Source organism: Streptopelia decaocto, assembly GCF_964273445.1.
Source record: "Streptopelia decaocto genome assembly, chromosome: 8".
Taxonomy (NCBI): Eukaryota; Metazoa; Chordata; class Aves; order Columbiformes; family Columbidae; genus Streptopelia; species Streptopelia decaocto.
In genome coordinates this window covers 18,519,106-18,534,551 of record NC_138662.1, presented here as the reverse complement: position 1 = coordinate 18,534,551, position 15,446 = coordinate 18,519,106, and the positions used below count along the sequence as shown (strand labels likewise).

General features: G+C 46.4%; 2 protein-coding genes across 2 annotated transcripts in view; one reads left to right on the top strand and one right to left on the bottom strand.

Moving 5' to 3' along the window:
• CFAP100 (cilia and flagella associated protein 100) overlaps positions 1–599 on the top strand; it is a gene marked incomplete at its 5' end in the record, with an annotated part of 29,177 nt that extends 28,578 nt beyond the window's left edge. The window contains 1 exon segment of the mRNA XM_082060356.1: positions 480–599. Coding sequence (XP_081916482.1) covers positions 480–593 — 114 coding nt within the window. The 3' untranslated portion in view covers positions 594–599.
• Positions 600–1,165: 566 nt separating this feature from the next.
• Positions 1,166–13,812, bottom strand: ZXDC (ZXD family zinc finger C). The gene is made up of 10 exons (XM_082059727.1): positions 12,734–13,812; positions 11,501–11,653; positions 10,472–10,550; positions 10,244–10,374; positions 9,371–9,541; positions 8,115–8,800; positions 7,351–7,435; positions 5,578–5,750; positions 4,326–4,427; positions 1,166–3,329 (listed from the first exon to the last, which is right to left on the bottom strand). The coding sequence occupies exons 1-10, from the start codon at positions 13,785–13,787 to the stop codon at positions 3,243–3,245; spliced, it is 2,721 nt and encodes a 906-aa protein (XP_081915853.1). The 5' UTR covers positions 13,788–13,812; the 3' UTR covers positions 1,166–3,242.
• Between the last annotated feature and the right edge of the window lie 1,634 nt (positions 13,813–15,446).

The window sequence follows — 15,446 nt, the reverse complement described above, 5'->3', positions numbered from 1 at the left end:
TATTCCGCATTACCCCAAGCTGAGCTCTGGCCCCTCAGGAGGCACAACGCGGAGCTTCGGGCCACGGCTCCTGCTCCATGTTTCACAGGACACCCCAGTTCTCAGTCACACCCCAAGCACAGGTGATGGAGAACGGGCATCACGAGTCCCTGCTAAGATAAAATAAGAGAGTTCTGCAGGCTCCCACAGATATTTCTTCAGAATCCAAACTTCCCATCCTCTTGAGATCACACAAATAAGCCTTTAGTCAGAAAAGTTACAGGTGTAGTAAGTACAAGTACCTTGTAGAAGCTGAAGCGCTAGCGCATGCGTGGCCTTCAGGTGCTTGACACTTAATTTCCGACAGAAAAACCACACTTAGACACACTGAAACCTGCTTAAAAAGCAGAGAGTGAGAGGCCACGTCCCCAGCGGCCCGGAGCGGGCTCAGGGGGTGGTTCGGCCCCCAGCGCTGACACTCGCGCCTTTTCCCTCTGCAGAGCGGCAGGAGGCTGGTGTTCCGCTCCAACCCCCCTGCCAGGAGGCAGGAGGAAAAGCACAGCCAAGAAGAAACGGATAAGGAGAAGGAAGAAGAGCTCTATTATTTCACTTGACAGCACGAGCCTGAACCGCAGCGGGTAGGGCCGGTGCTGCTCTAGAAAAACGTTTCCTAGTGCCTGTTAGCCATGCGTTAGCCTGTTAGACCAGTTCATGGTCCTGTGAAATTCCTTATCTTCTCCCACCCTGTGATCCCAGGGGAGGCTGCTGTGTCAGGCAACCATTTTTCCCCCCCACTCATATCTTTTGCCTAAGAAAATAAATTAAACTTCTCTCCTTTTGCTTCCCAAGCTCCTGCTACCAACGCTCTTCTCATTCACTTTTTGACACAAATAGCACCATCCCTACAAACCTGACTAGGGAGATTTATCACAGTCCTGGGTAAAAATCTGTTACGCCACGACTAAGCCAGACACCTGACAGACCTGTATTATAACCACAAATCTGTTGCAGAACTATAAAAAACTAAGGCTATGCTTTAATCCAAAGGATGGGTTGCTATAGATTCCACCCCACTCCTGCAGAGCAGACACAGGCGAAGGAAGACACAGCTCTGCATAAATCAAGCTGCTAACAATCAGCTTTATGTCAGATGCATCCATACAAAGAACAATACCCGGGGACAAACTGACCATAAAAAAAAACCTTTATTGACCCTTTTGCACCAACAGTTCTTCAGGCATCCATTGCCAGCAATGGAGTTCAAGCCAAGTGATCCCATTTTCATCCCAAAGAGGTTAGCACTTTACATTCACTTACAAAGCTGAGTGAGGTACATTTTAACAAGTAGAAAGATTCGGTTGCAAGTCCCATAACAAAAAAAAAGAAAAAAAAAAAAAAAGGAGTGTTCCTTGGCCATTTTAGTAGATTAAGAACTGGTGTGGTTGTTGAGAATGGAATAATCCAGGCATTGGGAGCTCAAGGTGCCTCAGCTTCCAGGGAGAGCACGGTGACCCCGCAGTCGCCGTTCAGCACGATTCCCCAACCCTCCTACCTCTCGGGATGGATGGACTCCGTGCTGCAGTCACAGGCTCATCTACCAGTTCGTTTTGGTTTGGAAACCCAGCCTGAGAGGGTTAAGAGATTCCCTGGGCATAAGCTGTAAACTCAGGATGAGAGGAACAGAGAGACCTCAATGCTCAGTTAAGCTAAAGATAGAAAAATAGAACTGGTTCAACCAGAAGATAAAATACTGCCTACAAATCAGGAGCTGAAGTTGAATGTAACCTGGATACTTTTTTTCCCCCTCCCCAAGTCTTCAACCAAAAGAGCATTTATCTGGACGTCTACATAGTTCAAAAGGCACAGGAAGTAAAAGCATTTCTGAATGACCTCGTGTGAATTCGATATAACTGTAAAATAAATAAATATGTGCAAGATTAGAAAGATCACAACGTTCTTCTGCATGACATTATCTTATTCTGTAAAAAAAAATACACATACGTGCATACACACACCTCATTGAGAATAAAAAACAGTACATACACCCTTTTATCAAACTCCTATACATAGTTTTATAGGCATTCAGTACATCACCATAAGAAACATTTAAATTACTACCTTAAAATGTAACCAAAGGTGGTGGTGTTTTTTCCTATACAACCCTATGCTTATTTAAGTGACTGCAATCCAGGTAAGTAGAGTACATACAACCTCTCCCCCGTCCTCAAGAGAAACTGCCAGTTTTCAATGGGGCAAATCTTCCCAGGTAACAATTCCTTACCCCTCATGAAAGACTCTTACAACTGCATATTCTGTAAACCAGCCGGAAGCTCCACATGCACGTGACACTCTGGGATATCAATAAAGAACAAGTGTTAACAGTGTTCAATTGAAAAAGAAATAATATAGTGACCAGTTTCTAGGTAACTTGGCAGCAGTCTATAGATGAGATAAAATCAAGGTGCTTACGTTTAGGTTATGGTCAACATTCCTCCCAAAAAAGGGAACACAAACATAAAACTAACCTCTCCGATGCTGTTGGACTCGTAGCTAAATCACTTACAGTGAGTACAGTTCTATTGCAGTTTTCAAGTTTTGCTGGAAGAATTCAGCAAAGTATTCGGGACGCAGGAGCAAAGAAAGGGAGAAACTCAACATGAGCTACGAACTGATTCACAGCTAAGTTAACATTTAGAATCTAGCTTTCTAAAACAAAGATTTTAGAGCATCTCGTTTTCATGGCATAGGACATTAATTTTGTTACTCGGGACAATTTATTCCAGTTTTCTGCCAAAACACAGGGGCCGAAAACATTATTTTTTGTGTGGAAAACACTTGCAAATTAACTCTTAATTCCTCAATAACACTGGTTCCTTCCAGAAGGGAAGTTTTAACTGTTGTAGGCAGGATTAGAAATTTGTACTTGTTAGCTGTAGAATACTTGCTTTCCTGTGAAAACAGTAAATATTACCTCAGTTTGAAGTTTAATACAGTACTTCTCCCTGAAACAACACTGTACAGCGTCTGCCTCGGCCTCCCCAGCCCCCAGGCAGACGGGGTATCTTACACAGGCACATCAAGTGGGATTTACATTTAAGAAAAATCTTTCAGCTGCAACTGTTCTTAGCAAATTGCAAAGAGTGCAACCATAATCCAGTATTCCTAGTTTCCATATTTTCCTTGGAAAAAGACCCCCACAGTTATCTCACTCTGTCGAGACATGATTGCCCACTTTGTTTTCAAGTAACTGTTCTTCGTAACGGTCATTCCAGATCCTGTAAGTTGATTGTGCTTCCAGTGAACTGAGAATTATCAGAACCTGCATCATCTTCAGCGGAATTGTGTGGTTCCTGTTAAAGCAAAGAGCAAGACAAGTTCAGTGTTTTCACGCCCACAGGCTTTTAACGCTTCTCAGTAAGATTATTTTGCCATTTATCCAACACCAGATAAATGCTTTGAATGGTTTACAGGAAACCCAAAGCTTTCCTGCTTTGGGGTCTCACTCAAACAGCATCGCTACACTGGAACATTTCAGATGAGCATTACTAATGGAGATAAATTTAAAATCATTGACTATTTGCTCATCCTCTATTAACTGTCTACCATGGCCAACAATTCTAGTACTCTTCTTGGATTTCTAGGTTTATCACAGCACAAAAGCTTTAGGTTTATCACTAACACAAAAGCTTTATTTTCTATCGCAGAGAAGCACCCTTGGTAAGAATAACTGCATTGCAGAGTTTATAAAAACTGAAGCCACACACAGTCAAGTAGAAAATGCAGTTTACGTACACACTAATCGTTCATTGCTGCTCAGTTCTCAGCTGCTCCTACATTTACACAAGAAGCCACAGGAAGCTTTCTGTGTTCAAACACCACTGATACTCAGTAGGGCAAGTACTGAAACCAAGGACTGCAGAAGCGAGCACTTTTTAATCTGCCATTCCCAAACAGACAGCGCTCTGAAATCCACGCTCAAGATTTTCTCTCCCACTTGCCCACCCTTCCTGTAGCCTGTTACATATCAATTCCGATCCTCTTTCTAGACCCACTTAATGTCTACGGGATGGGATCAGGAAAACAAGGATGGGGCACTTCAGTAATAAATGAGTAACACTTAGTTATTCATTACTCGGTAACAGAGGAAGAAAAACAACCAGCTATGATGTGTCAAAGGTTGGTAACACAAGATAAATGCTGCAGTGCAGCTCTCTGCTTACTGCTTCTTGTAAGTGAAATTAAAGTCCCAATGGAAAAGGAGTTATTTTCATTAGGCTGAATACCAGAGTCTCCACAGTAAACTCTCCTCTGTTTCAAGCTAAGCAATACAACCCAGCGTGCTGTACCTGAAGTATGTGAACAGGTAAATCCACTGTAAGCTGAGAGTGTGACGAGGAGGACTGAGAGCTCAGCTGAAAGGGCAAATCTCCCTCTCCCGGGGAATCATCCTGTTAATGCAGAGACATTATGTGATTACTAGAACTCCAAACATTCCAGCACAATATAGCAAATTTCACTCAGCCTCACAACCTAAAAAAAAAATCTGATAAAGCTACTGCACTGTAGCTTTATCCAAAAAGATACATGGAATATTAACTGCTACTTAAATCTGAACCTTGCTCAGTGTACAGCCTATTAACCTATCATAGTCAGCTTGGAAAATTGGCAAGATCTGGAAAGGAAGGAACGGTTCACCTCCCAACAAACCAAACACTCACAAATCTGCAACAAGTTTCATCGTGTTGTTTGAAGCTGATACTTAACATCAAAGTTACAAACATCTACACCCGAGAGAAAATGAGACAGATGGAGAACTCAGCCCATAGCTTCCTCCATACCATACGTTGTCAGGAATAAAGTGGAATTAACTCACCCTCTCTCTGGATACTATATATATATATACCTGGCCAAAAATGTATGATCAGCCATGCTCTGCTAATCAGCCCACATGGATTACCAGGTATTTTTAGAAAAGAAAAATTCTTAACCTTTATTTCAACAATTATGAGAAATAAGAGTTCAGGCTGAAGCTTCATTTTGAAGGTATCTTTTGTCATAAGTCTCATTGTAAATGAGACTGACTTACCTTGTAAATGAGAGAGAGAGATGGAATAACGTAAGAATTTGGGAGGGTGTCGACAAAAGCAGACTGGAGGAAGAAGTCCTAAGCCCTTAAAGGATCACAACTCTCACATGCAAAACACAAGTTTGCTAAAACTCTTAGTTCCCCCGCAGCGTTACCTGCATCGAGTGCATCCAGCCTAAGAACCTGAACAGGATGTTCCCCACCATTACAGTGCCTGTATATTCCAGGCTGGACTGACTCTAAGGACTAAACCAAATAAAAATATCTCACCCATTTCCACAATGCACCCGTTTGGGTCCTCAGCAGTTGTATGATTGAACCAGCTCTGTTTTCAGGCATTTCTAGATCTCTCTAAAGCCAGTTTCCCGGGAAAGTACATGGTACATACTGCAGATCTCAGGATTCCTTCTAGGGGCATTAGTACCTTAGTCCACAAGGAGTCAGATTCTTCCATAAATGTGCCGGTTTGGGTAACAAAGAAGAAGGGCATGTTTTTCCTCCTCTGCTCTTACCTGAAGCAGCTGAATTTGCACGTACTGGGCTCCGGTGGCCGGGTCCCTTATCGTCAGCCCTCCGTTTGGCAGAACTATGTTGCCACCCAGTCGACTGCCAGGGGTGGATGGTGAAAAGCTGGTGGGGCTTACTTTCCCACCCTTGCTTTTCCTCTGCCCAGAGCCAGATGCCCCTAAAAAAAGAGAGCGATTTGAATATTTACATGGTCAGAAGCAATTTGCCAAAGTCTCCTGCTAGTATTTTTCAATTTTTGCAGTATTTTACACTATGCAAAGGCCTGGAACACTGCAATATAATTAAGCACCATCTGATAATTGCTGCAAGGCCAGACAGTGACGAGCTGATCACTCCAACTGCTGACTGAGCATCTTTTTACATGAATGCACTTAGAACCACAGCACAAACTGCTAAGCTTAGGGCTCACTCTGGTGGCAGCACACAAATATCAGCACATTTGTAGAGTTAGGAATGAGGAAGCATTTCTATTTTTAGTTTTGCAGCTCATTTCCTGAGAAGTCATGTACGTCATTTTTCCAAAAAGAGCACAGTGAAGCTCACCTATTTCCAGAAAGATTTCAATGACTATTCAGTAGAATAGGCCACAGAAATTCAACTACCACAACCTGGAGCATTTTTCAGTTTAAAACACAACAAACTAGCTGCTTGTATCACAAGCTAGTTTTGGTTGTTATAGTAAATAAAAGGCTTGAGTAACTTCTCTTTAAACACTGAACTTCCCTCTCCAGTGTTCATTCAATCCAGTTAAACCAATTAGAAACACAAGACCCTTCACACCACTTTGAAAAGCACACAGCAGCAATAAGGCAGCAGCTGGTGAGGAGTGAACTACTGGGATGCTTGAGTAGCAACAGAAATAGGAGTTTCTGAGCTCACTTCAGGAGACATGCAGATTAAGTGCAACCATCTTTTTAAACTGACGTCCAAAAGACATGTTTAATGATACAAGCACGCTTAGAAATAGCTTCGTAAAGCAGTTATCCTTCCGTGTGACGATTCACTAACCAGACAGATTTATGCAGTTATGCCTTTTACAAGCACTGAAACCTGACAGTGCCCAATTCAGAACTAGTCCCTTAACTCACCTTAAAAATTATCACCTTGATTTTCAGAGGTGGAAGGTACTAAGAGGCACCCCAGCCCCAATGACAGACACAACTCGAACGCCTGAGCTCACACAAGTCTAATGAGCCACAGACCCCGTTTGATCTGACAAAGTAACGATGTATAATTCACATCAGACAGCTTTGTGACAAAGAAATCGTGACCTAAACCTCACCCTGCACAAGAACGCTCAACATGGCTAAAATCTAAGAGAGGGGTTTGAGTAATTCTAGATAACTAAGCAATAAATTCCTTAACGCTGTTACTGAGCGAAACATGGAAGCAAAACAAATCCAGCTGATGCTTACACTGTCTGTACTGAGTAAAAGAGAATCCACTAGGTAAGACCAAGAGCATAAACAGAAAGAAAATGATCTTTTTTGTTCTAATAAGAAAATAAAAAGCAGATGAAGAGATGGAGGGATGGTGTCTTCTAACAATCATAAAACATACGGTGCAGATTTGTCATCTTACAGTGAATTAGATATTCGACAGAATGTGATTATCCTGAGTAACAGACGGTACACCACATGCATAATTATTTTAACTAGCAATAAACCAGATGGGATGTTTAAGAATGTACTCGGGTACCTGCTCAAAACACTAAGTAATTGTATTTAGTAAACTGTGCATAATTAATGGCTTCTCACCTGTGCTGCTGCCATTCCCTTTCTGTTTTCTTTTCTTGGCCAGCTGAATGGCTCTGTAGTCTGTTCTTGCAGATCCGCTGCTCTCCTAGGAAAAATAAAAAGCCAAGAGACACAAAGTTTTTTGAATGCAAGAACAAACCAAGACAACGAACACAGACTAAAGAGTTCTCAAGTGCAGTTATGTTACACTGCAAACACTGAATGCTGATTTCCCATGCTCTTCTGATTAGTCCTAATAAATTTGCTGTATGTACTTAATATGCGCAATTCAACACAAAAGGAAGTGGGCACCACATTTAGAAGTGTTCAGATTTTAATGGGGTAAGCATTTACTTTGTAATCTAAATAAAGTTACCTCTGCAGTAACATAGTAAAGCAGAAAGGGAAGAGTACTTAAAATGGGAACGAGGACTCATGTCAAAATGCTTCAGTTACTCTCAGAGCCCAAATCTTTCCCTGGAACCAAATGCAGAAGAAATACCACATATTCTTGGGTATTCTCGTAAACCTTTGAATCGTTCTCCCTTAATTCTCCACACTGGAATTCCAGTATTTCTTAAGAGAACTTATCACCACACTGAACCTCCTTCTGACAACACACCATTCAGCATAACAATCAACATCCTTCATCAGAAAAAGCCAAAACACACGATCTGCAAAATCTGAGAGGAAAGTCTCCCTATGAGGCAGAAATAGCGATGGATAGCCCCAAAGTCAGGGTGTCTCCGTCATCCAGGGGTAAAATGAACATAATTACTGCACACCAAGAATGAGCTGCCAGTCACTGTGCCAAGATCCATTTCTTTCTGGGCACTGTAGCTCCCCGGGGGGTTGGAGAAGACAAACTGCGTCACTACTTTGCTGCCCTCTTGTTGACTGACAACGTCCGAGCCAGGAAGCAAATTCCGTTCAACTTTAGTCGTCGTTAGTAACTCAGGCACATTGGTACCGCCGAGGCTACTGGAAGGAGTCAAAGTGGCCGTGTCGATTGTTAAATTACTGCTGGACGTCAAACCGTGCACTTCTTGACTGGAATTCCTCACCGACAGAGACGCCAGCGAACCCAAGGCTTCCGCGTTGACAGTCTGTACATCATCCAAATTTAAAGTGCTTTGCTGCAGAACTGTTGTGCCGGTTCCCAGCAAGAGAGAACTGTCCAGGCTCTGTGGCATGTCACTGCTGGCCACCAGGATCAAGGGATCGACCGCCTGGCTTAAAGAATTGTTACTGACAGGCAGGTTTCCGCCGAGCGTCGAGCCCACCGAAGCGACATCGATCGTGACGATCCCCGAGTTCACGAGCGCCATGTCTGTTGCAATTCCAGAATTATTACTTGACACGTTGGAGAACAGGGATACGAGGTCTATGTTGCTGAGGTCGCTCTGGCCCGGACTGGTAAGTTCACTGCTGGGTGTGAGGGAGCTGGCTGCTTCGAGCTGAGTGAGGAGATCTGGGAAAGAAGGGGTTTGGTTAGAAGACAGACCTTCATCAAACAATGGGTAGAAAAATATGAATGGGCAAGCTTAAAACGCTAGATTCTCAGCCTACTAAAGCACTTCCCAACTTCTCTGAAAGTAGATGAAAGGAAAAGCAGTTTACTGAAATGAGAAATGAGTCACTCGTTCACTGAGATATTTCAGTTACAACAGTACTTGCCAAAAGACAACACTAAGGCAACCCTGACTCAGGTTGTAGAGTAGCAAAGGAGTACAAAAATAAGTGCTTTTAGTTCTTGATGACATGTTACAGATGGCACAGGGAAGGACAAGCTCTACCTCATCCAAAAAAGCTCCAATTTCTTACAGTTTCACAGAGGTCAAGCTCAAGTCTCACTTTCTGACATTCAGTTACAGGTCCCACTGAAAATTCTAAGGGAGGAAAACCAACCCCAGTCTCACTGAATATTCTGCCATTCATATCGATGGAGCTCAGGTTTCAACATCAGTAAATACACTTTTTCCTTAATAAAACACTTCATTTTTCCGTTGCACCCTCCTGTAGTTCGAAACAAATGCTTTACCTGGGCTGAAGTTATGCTGTTTGACCATGTGTGTCTTCATACTGTGTTTGGAAGTGAACAATTTATTACAGCTCGATACAGGACAACGAGTCTTCAATGAGTCCACATCCTGCAGGTGTTTTTTGGAGTGAATATACAGACTACTTCGTGCTGAAAATTTTGCGCAACAGCCTGCAAGAAGATATTCAAAGCTTTGAAGTTTCATCTAATTACAATTTGATGTTCATATTTAGTATCTTAATGAATCAGAGTAGCTCTGCAGAACTCTATTTGCTATTTTGCAGTGCCTGTGCACAGCCAGAGGAATCAGAAGAAAGCCAAATATAGATTTCCTCATTTTACATCAAGGACATCTCAGTGGGTAGTGCTGTTCCCACATAGGATAATTCAACAACCTGTTTCTGACAACAAGAAACTCTTAAATCATTCGGTGTAACACACAACCTTTGCCTACTGTGGCATCTTAAATTTAAAGTCTTAATGAAAACCGCTGACAAAACCATTAAAAGGAGAAACAATCACCAAGCAGAGCTGCTTTACTTTATGAAGCAGAATATTCCAGCTCTGACTATCAGAAGCAGGACTTTTCAGAATAAAACAGTCCTGTTCATCATAAAGAAAAAATAAATATCAAGCTAGAAAATGAACCAACGTTTTCTCCGCAATCCATAAATTTGAGAACGATTGCTCATATAGTTACAATGTCTTCTGTTTAGTTTTACTTCTTCAAACTCTGTTAGAAGACTCGCTCTAAATTGTTCCAATCCTGTAACAAGCTTATATTTGGGGAAAAAGCAATAAACATACCATATACAATCTTCAGGCAATATATACACCAAATACCAGTTTACACATAGAAGAGTGGAACAATACCTTCTACTGGACACTCAAATGGCTTTGTGCCAAGGTGAGTTATACTGTGGCCTTTCAAATGTTCCGCTCTCGTGAAGGACTTCCCACAGCCTTCCACTGGGCACATGAATCTCCTGTCGTCTTCGTGTTTCCTGCAAGGGAAGGAAATTGCCATCGGCATGATTAAATCCACTGCCGCTTAAATACTGGAAGAGAAACAAAGAGCATAATCAGAAAAGGCTACCTTACCTTTTATGCCTCAGCAGCTTGGACATACTGGTGAAAGACCAGCCACAACCTTCAAAGTCGCAGATAAAAGGCCTTTCACCTTAAGCAAAGAAAGGTTACATCAATAATTCAATTTGGAAATACACACTTCTACTAAGAAATCTCAAGAGCTGCTTAAACTGGATTAATTTAAGGCAAGACACAACCACGCTCTCCTGCAGTTCCTGTGATGCCCCATCCTGCTGGTACTGAGTCTTCTTTAACTCAAGCCCATCATGTCGGTGTCGGTGTGCACAGGTAATTTTCAATCCATCTCGTATCAATCTGAGCTATCTTGAAGGTGCTTCAATAACCAGTAACAGCATTATTCAAAACAGAACCACAGCTGATATTCTTTTCTTTTTTCATGACCCATGATTATATATTGATTATAATACAGTATACTATATGAAACCAGCTTCCATCATGTTCTCACTAAACGTAAGCAACACTTAAAAAAATAACAAAAACAAGAAACACCCCAAGCAAAAAAAAAGACAGAAAAGCAAACCCCACACAGTAAAGTCATGAAAACAGGAAACCAGAGGGCAGCAGAGTGTACACATAGTTGTCTTTAAAACATTAAAAGGCTGGATTTCAGCTCAGCAGTGGTCCTGGGAAGTCAGGAGTGCTTGCTTAAGTTGAAAGTTACCTTCTTGCTGTTCCAAACCTTGGTACATACATTTCACATGTTCTGAGAGTTTTTTGTTTTGACTAAGAATAGAATTTACACAATGTTTTGAATTGTCTATGAGTTTGGGAGTAGAGCTGGGATGTTTTTCGGAACAGAATTTGCATTCCAAAAGCCCCAGCTTTGCATGTCCATAGCTACTTTGTATTTTGCAAATTCACTCAGCAGATTCCTAACCCCCCAGAGGGCCAAGAATCAAACACTTTCCCTGACTCTAAAGAACTCATGTCGCCCTTTCACCCTTCATGACTTTCATTTTTTCCCAGCAAACTGAAGTCCACTCTCCACATATTCTGTGTACAAGTCACCCTTATGAATACCTGTGTGGCTCCTCATGTGGATTTTCAGCCGGCAGGCTTTGTCATACTGCTTGTTACAGCCAGGGAAGGAACAGGAGAACTGCTCTTGCTCTCTGAAGTGGGCTCGATTATGGGAGAATAACGCACTCACTGTGATAAACGTTCTGTCACAGCCTGGGAAGAGAAGGGAAACAGCACATCAGTTTGATACAAAAACAAATCAGGGAAATCACATTGTTTTCTACCTCCCAACTTTTCTTGAGGGACGTTCATGATCCTTTTTCCAAGATATTACACCCTGGCACATAGAAACGACAAACACACAATCCTAAACTACATTAGTTGCAGGGATTACAACTATTTAGCCAAGGTGTGCTATCAAAACACATACAGCACAGTATACCACTGAACAACTGCAGAATCATAGACCACAGAATCACTGAGCTTGGGAAAGATCTTGAGTCCAACCGTAAACCTAACACTGCCAAGTCCACCGCTAAACCATGTCCCTAAGCCCACATCTACACTTTACCCAAGATGATTGTTAGGATTCTTGTGCACTGAATACTAAAGAAATATACAACAAATTTATTTTGGTGGCTTCACGATTTCAGCCACAGGCAGCTTATTACAAGGATTCCAGCCTCACAACCTATGTGCTGCGACTTCAGGTGTTTCACCACACCAGCACAAAGCTGCTGAATCCCAGACTGCTTGTGGTTGAAGGGACCTCTGGAGATCATCCAGTCCAACCCACCTGCTAACGCAGGGTCACCAGAGCAGATCACACAGGGTCACATCCAAGCGGGTTTGAATGTCTCAGAGAAGGAGACTCCACAGCTGCTCTGGGCAGCCTGGGCCAGGCTCTGGCACCTCCAAGGAAAGAAGTTTCTCCCCATATTCAGATGGAACCTCCTGTGTTTCAGTCTGTGCCCGTTGCCCCTCACCCCGTCACTGGGCACACTGTGAAAAGTCTGGTCCATCCTCTTGACACCCACCCACACCCAGGCTGAGCAGCCAAGGCACAGCATCTTCCAGCACCTTCCGTCTTGCTAACGGAGGTGGCCTGGAGCGGGGACCTTCCTCCGGACTCAGCGGGCGACGAGACACGGATGGAGGGGCAGCGGTGCGGCAAAGCGAGCTGAGCCACAGCACGGCCTCAGGGCAGCGATCCCACCCGCACCCGCCGAGGTGTTTGTTTGACAAGGGTGCGGGGAGAAGGAGAACCCAGCGCCACGCCGGGCGGCGGCTTACCGGGGAAGTCGCAGCGGTAGGGCCGCTCGGGCTCCAGGTGGCTGCGGCGGCGGTGGGCGGCGAGGCGGGCGGCGCTGGGGAAGCGCTGCCCACAGGCCTCGCACTTGTGCGCCGCCTCCTGCTCGTGGGCGCGGCTGTGGGCCCGCAGGTTGTACACGGTGGTGAAGCGCTTGGCGCAGCCCGGCGCGGCGCAGGCGAAGGGCCGCAGCTTGTCGTGCGAGTGCAGGTGGCGCCGCAGCTTGTAGGCCGTGGCGAAGGACCAGGCGCAGCCCGGCACCGGGCAGCCGAAGGGCCGCGCCGCCGCCCCCGCCGCGCCCCGGCCGTCCTCCCCGCCGCCGCCGTGCGCCGAGAGGCGGTGCAGCCGCAGCTGCTGCTTGCGGGGAAAGGCCTCGCCGCAGCGCGGCTCCGGGCACGGGAAGAGCGGCGGCGAGCGCGGCCGCGGGCCGCCCGGCGGCTCGGCGGGGCTGGCGGGCGGCGGGGCGGGCGGCGTGGGGCCCGCGGCCTGCTCGGCGCCGGGCCCCAGCGTCAGGACGCCGTTCTCGATGCGCACCAGCAGGCTCTGGTTGTTGATGGTGATGGTCCCCGAGAAGGAGCCGTCCTCCGCGCCATCGCCGCCGGCGGGGGGCAGCGGCGGCGCCGGGGGAGGAGGCGGCGGCGGCGCCGAGCCGGGGGCCTCCTCCGGCGGCTCGGCGGGCGGCGGGCCGGGCGGGGCGCGCCCCGCGTCGCCGCCGCTCAGGCCGGGCTCGGCCGCGCCGCGCACCACGTTGAAGACGAGCAGGAGCCCGTCGTTGTCGGGCGCGGGCGGCGCCGGCGGCGCGCAGGGGCTGGGCGCCGGGCTGGCGCCGGGCTCCGGCTTCTCCTCCACCAGCAGCACCGGGAAGCTCACGTAGAGGCCCGACGCGGCGGTGCTGGCAGCGGGGGAGGAGGAGGCGGCGGCGGCCGCCGGCTCCCAGTCGGGCGGGCGGCGCGGGGCGGCGGGCGGCGCAGCGGGGCCGCCATGTTGTGCGGCGGGCCGGGCCCGGGCCGCCTCCGCGGGCAGCCCCTGCGTTTCCATCTTGGGGGTCCCTGTAGCAGCGGCTGAAACCGGAGCCGCGGGGCGGGGCCGGCGCGGGCCAGCGGGGAAACCCGGAGCCCGGAGCTCCGGAGCGGGCGCGGCCTGGGAGGCGCCGGGGAAACCCGGAGTGCGGAATTCTGGACGGGGCGGAGCCCCGGAGCTGCTCGGACCTGGCGCCCCCCACTCTCCTCGGAGAAAGCCCCAGGACACCTTATTGTGCCTTTCCGTCCTTAAAAAAGGCCGATAAGAAAGGTGGAGACAGACTTTTAGCAGGGCCTGTTGTGACACAAGGGCTGATGGTTTTAAACTTAAAGGAAGGGAGATCCAGGCTGGACATGAGCATGATGAGGGTGGTGAGAGCCTGGCCCAGGTTGGCCAGAGAGGTGGTGGATGAACCATCCCTGGAGACACCCCAGGCCAGGCTGGGCGGGGCTCTGAGCAACCTGAGCTGGTGAAGATGTCCCTGCTCATGGCGGGGGGGCACTGGGGGAGCTGGGAAGGCCCCCTCAACCCAAACCATTCTATGATTATTCTGGTATCTGTTTATTTCTGTTAATAGCAAGGAAGAAGCCATGCCAGACCAAAGCAATTCTAAACTTGCAGCCACATTCGGAGACTTGCAGCAGGTAAAAACTTGAGCCATATAGCCTGTGCACCTTCTGCAGAAACATGAAAATAGCATTATAAACCAGCCTTGAGCAATATAGATTTCCTGTTCAAAGCACGGCCGTGGCCCTCTGCCCCTCCACAGCCAGGGAAAGCAGAGCTGAAGGAAAGGGGGCAATGAGGAGGGCTGGGGTGCTGCACAGGGGCACGGGAAAAGGACATACAAGATGACACTGAGGGTAGGAAAGAGGCTCTCAAATTATACGCTGAAGTTAGTTGAATCCGACCAAAAAACAACCCAAAAACCCACAAAAACTGAACCAAACCACAACATAGAGATTTATCTAATGCATACTTTTTCCTTTTTTTTTTTTTTTCATCCATGGGCAAAGGTTTCTTAAGGAGCTGCCTTCTGGCTCTCCAATGTTAAAGAAAAAGGGAAAATTATCCTGTATTTGCCACCGAAGTGACACAAGCCCTTTCCTGCTGTGGGACCAACACGCAGCCCCAGCAGATGGTGCTGTGAGCCTTCCATTGCACAAATGGTGTCTCCTTTCTGCTAAGCCATTTTGCATCCAGTCTCCAGCGGCAAGGATGGGAGCCTGCTGGCCAGGCTGGTCCTTCTTGCCATAGAGCTGTAGGTACACGGGTGTACTTGCAAGGTTATGACCTCTGGTCAGTAAGGATGAAAAGATTCCCTTTTTTTTGTCTGGCATGTGAAGGTGAGCACGCTGGCAGGTACCCCAATACTAAACAATGCACACATTAAGAGTTCATAATAAATATTTCTTCAACATTTTGCCTTTGGTGGATTTTTCAACTCAGAATTAAGATGAACCTACAGAGCAGCTCTACATTCCTTAGCACAAAAAAGCCAGCATGTTTTCTGGTTGTTCCTCATGCCAAAACAGTGCCCTAGTGCTTCTGGGCTATGAAGACTAGAGTGATTTTGTACAATAGCAAGATACAAACTTGGACCCAGTCCACTGTGGTTATTAATAATAGGTAATGCATAACATATGTCAAAGCAAAGACTGTCAAATCTGGCTGACA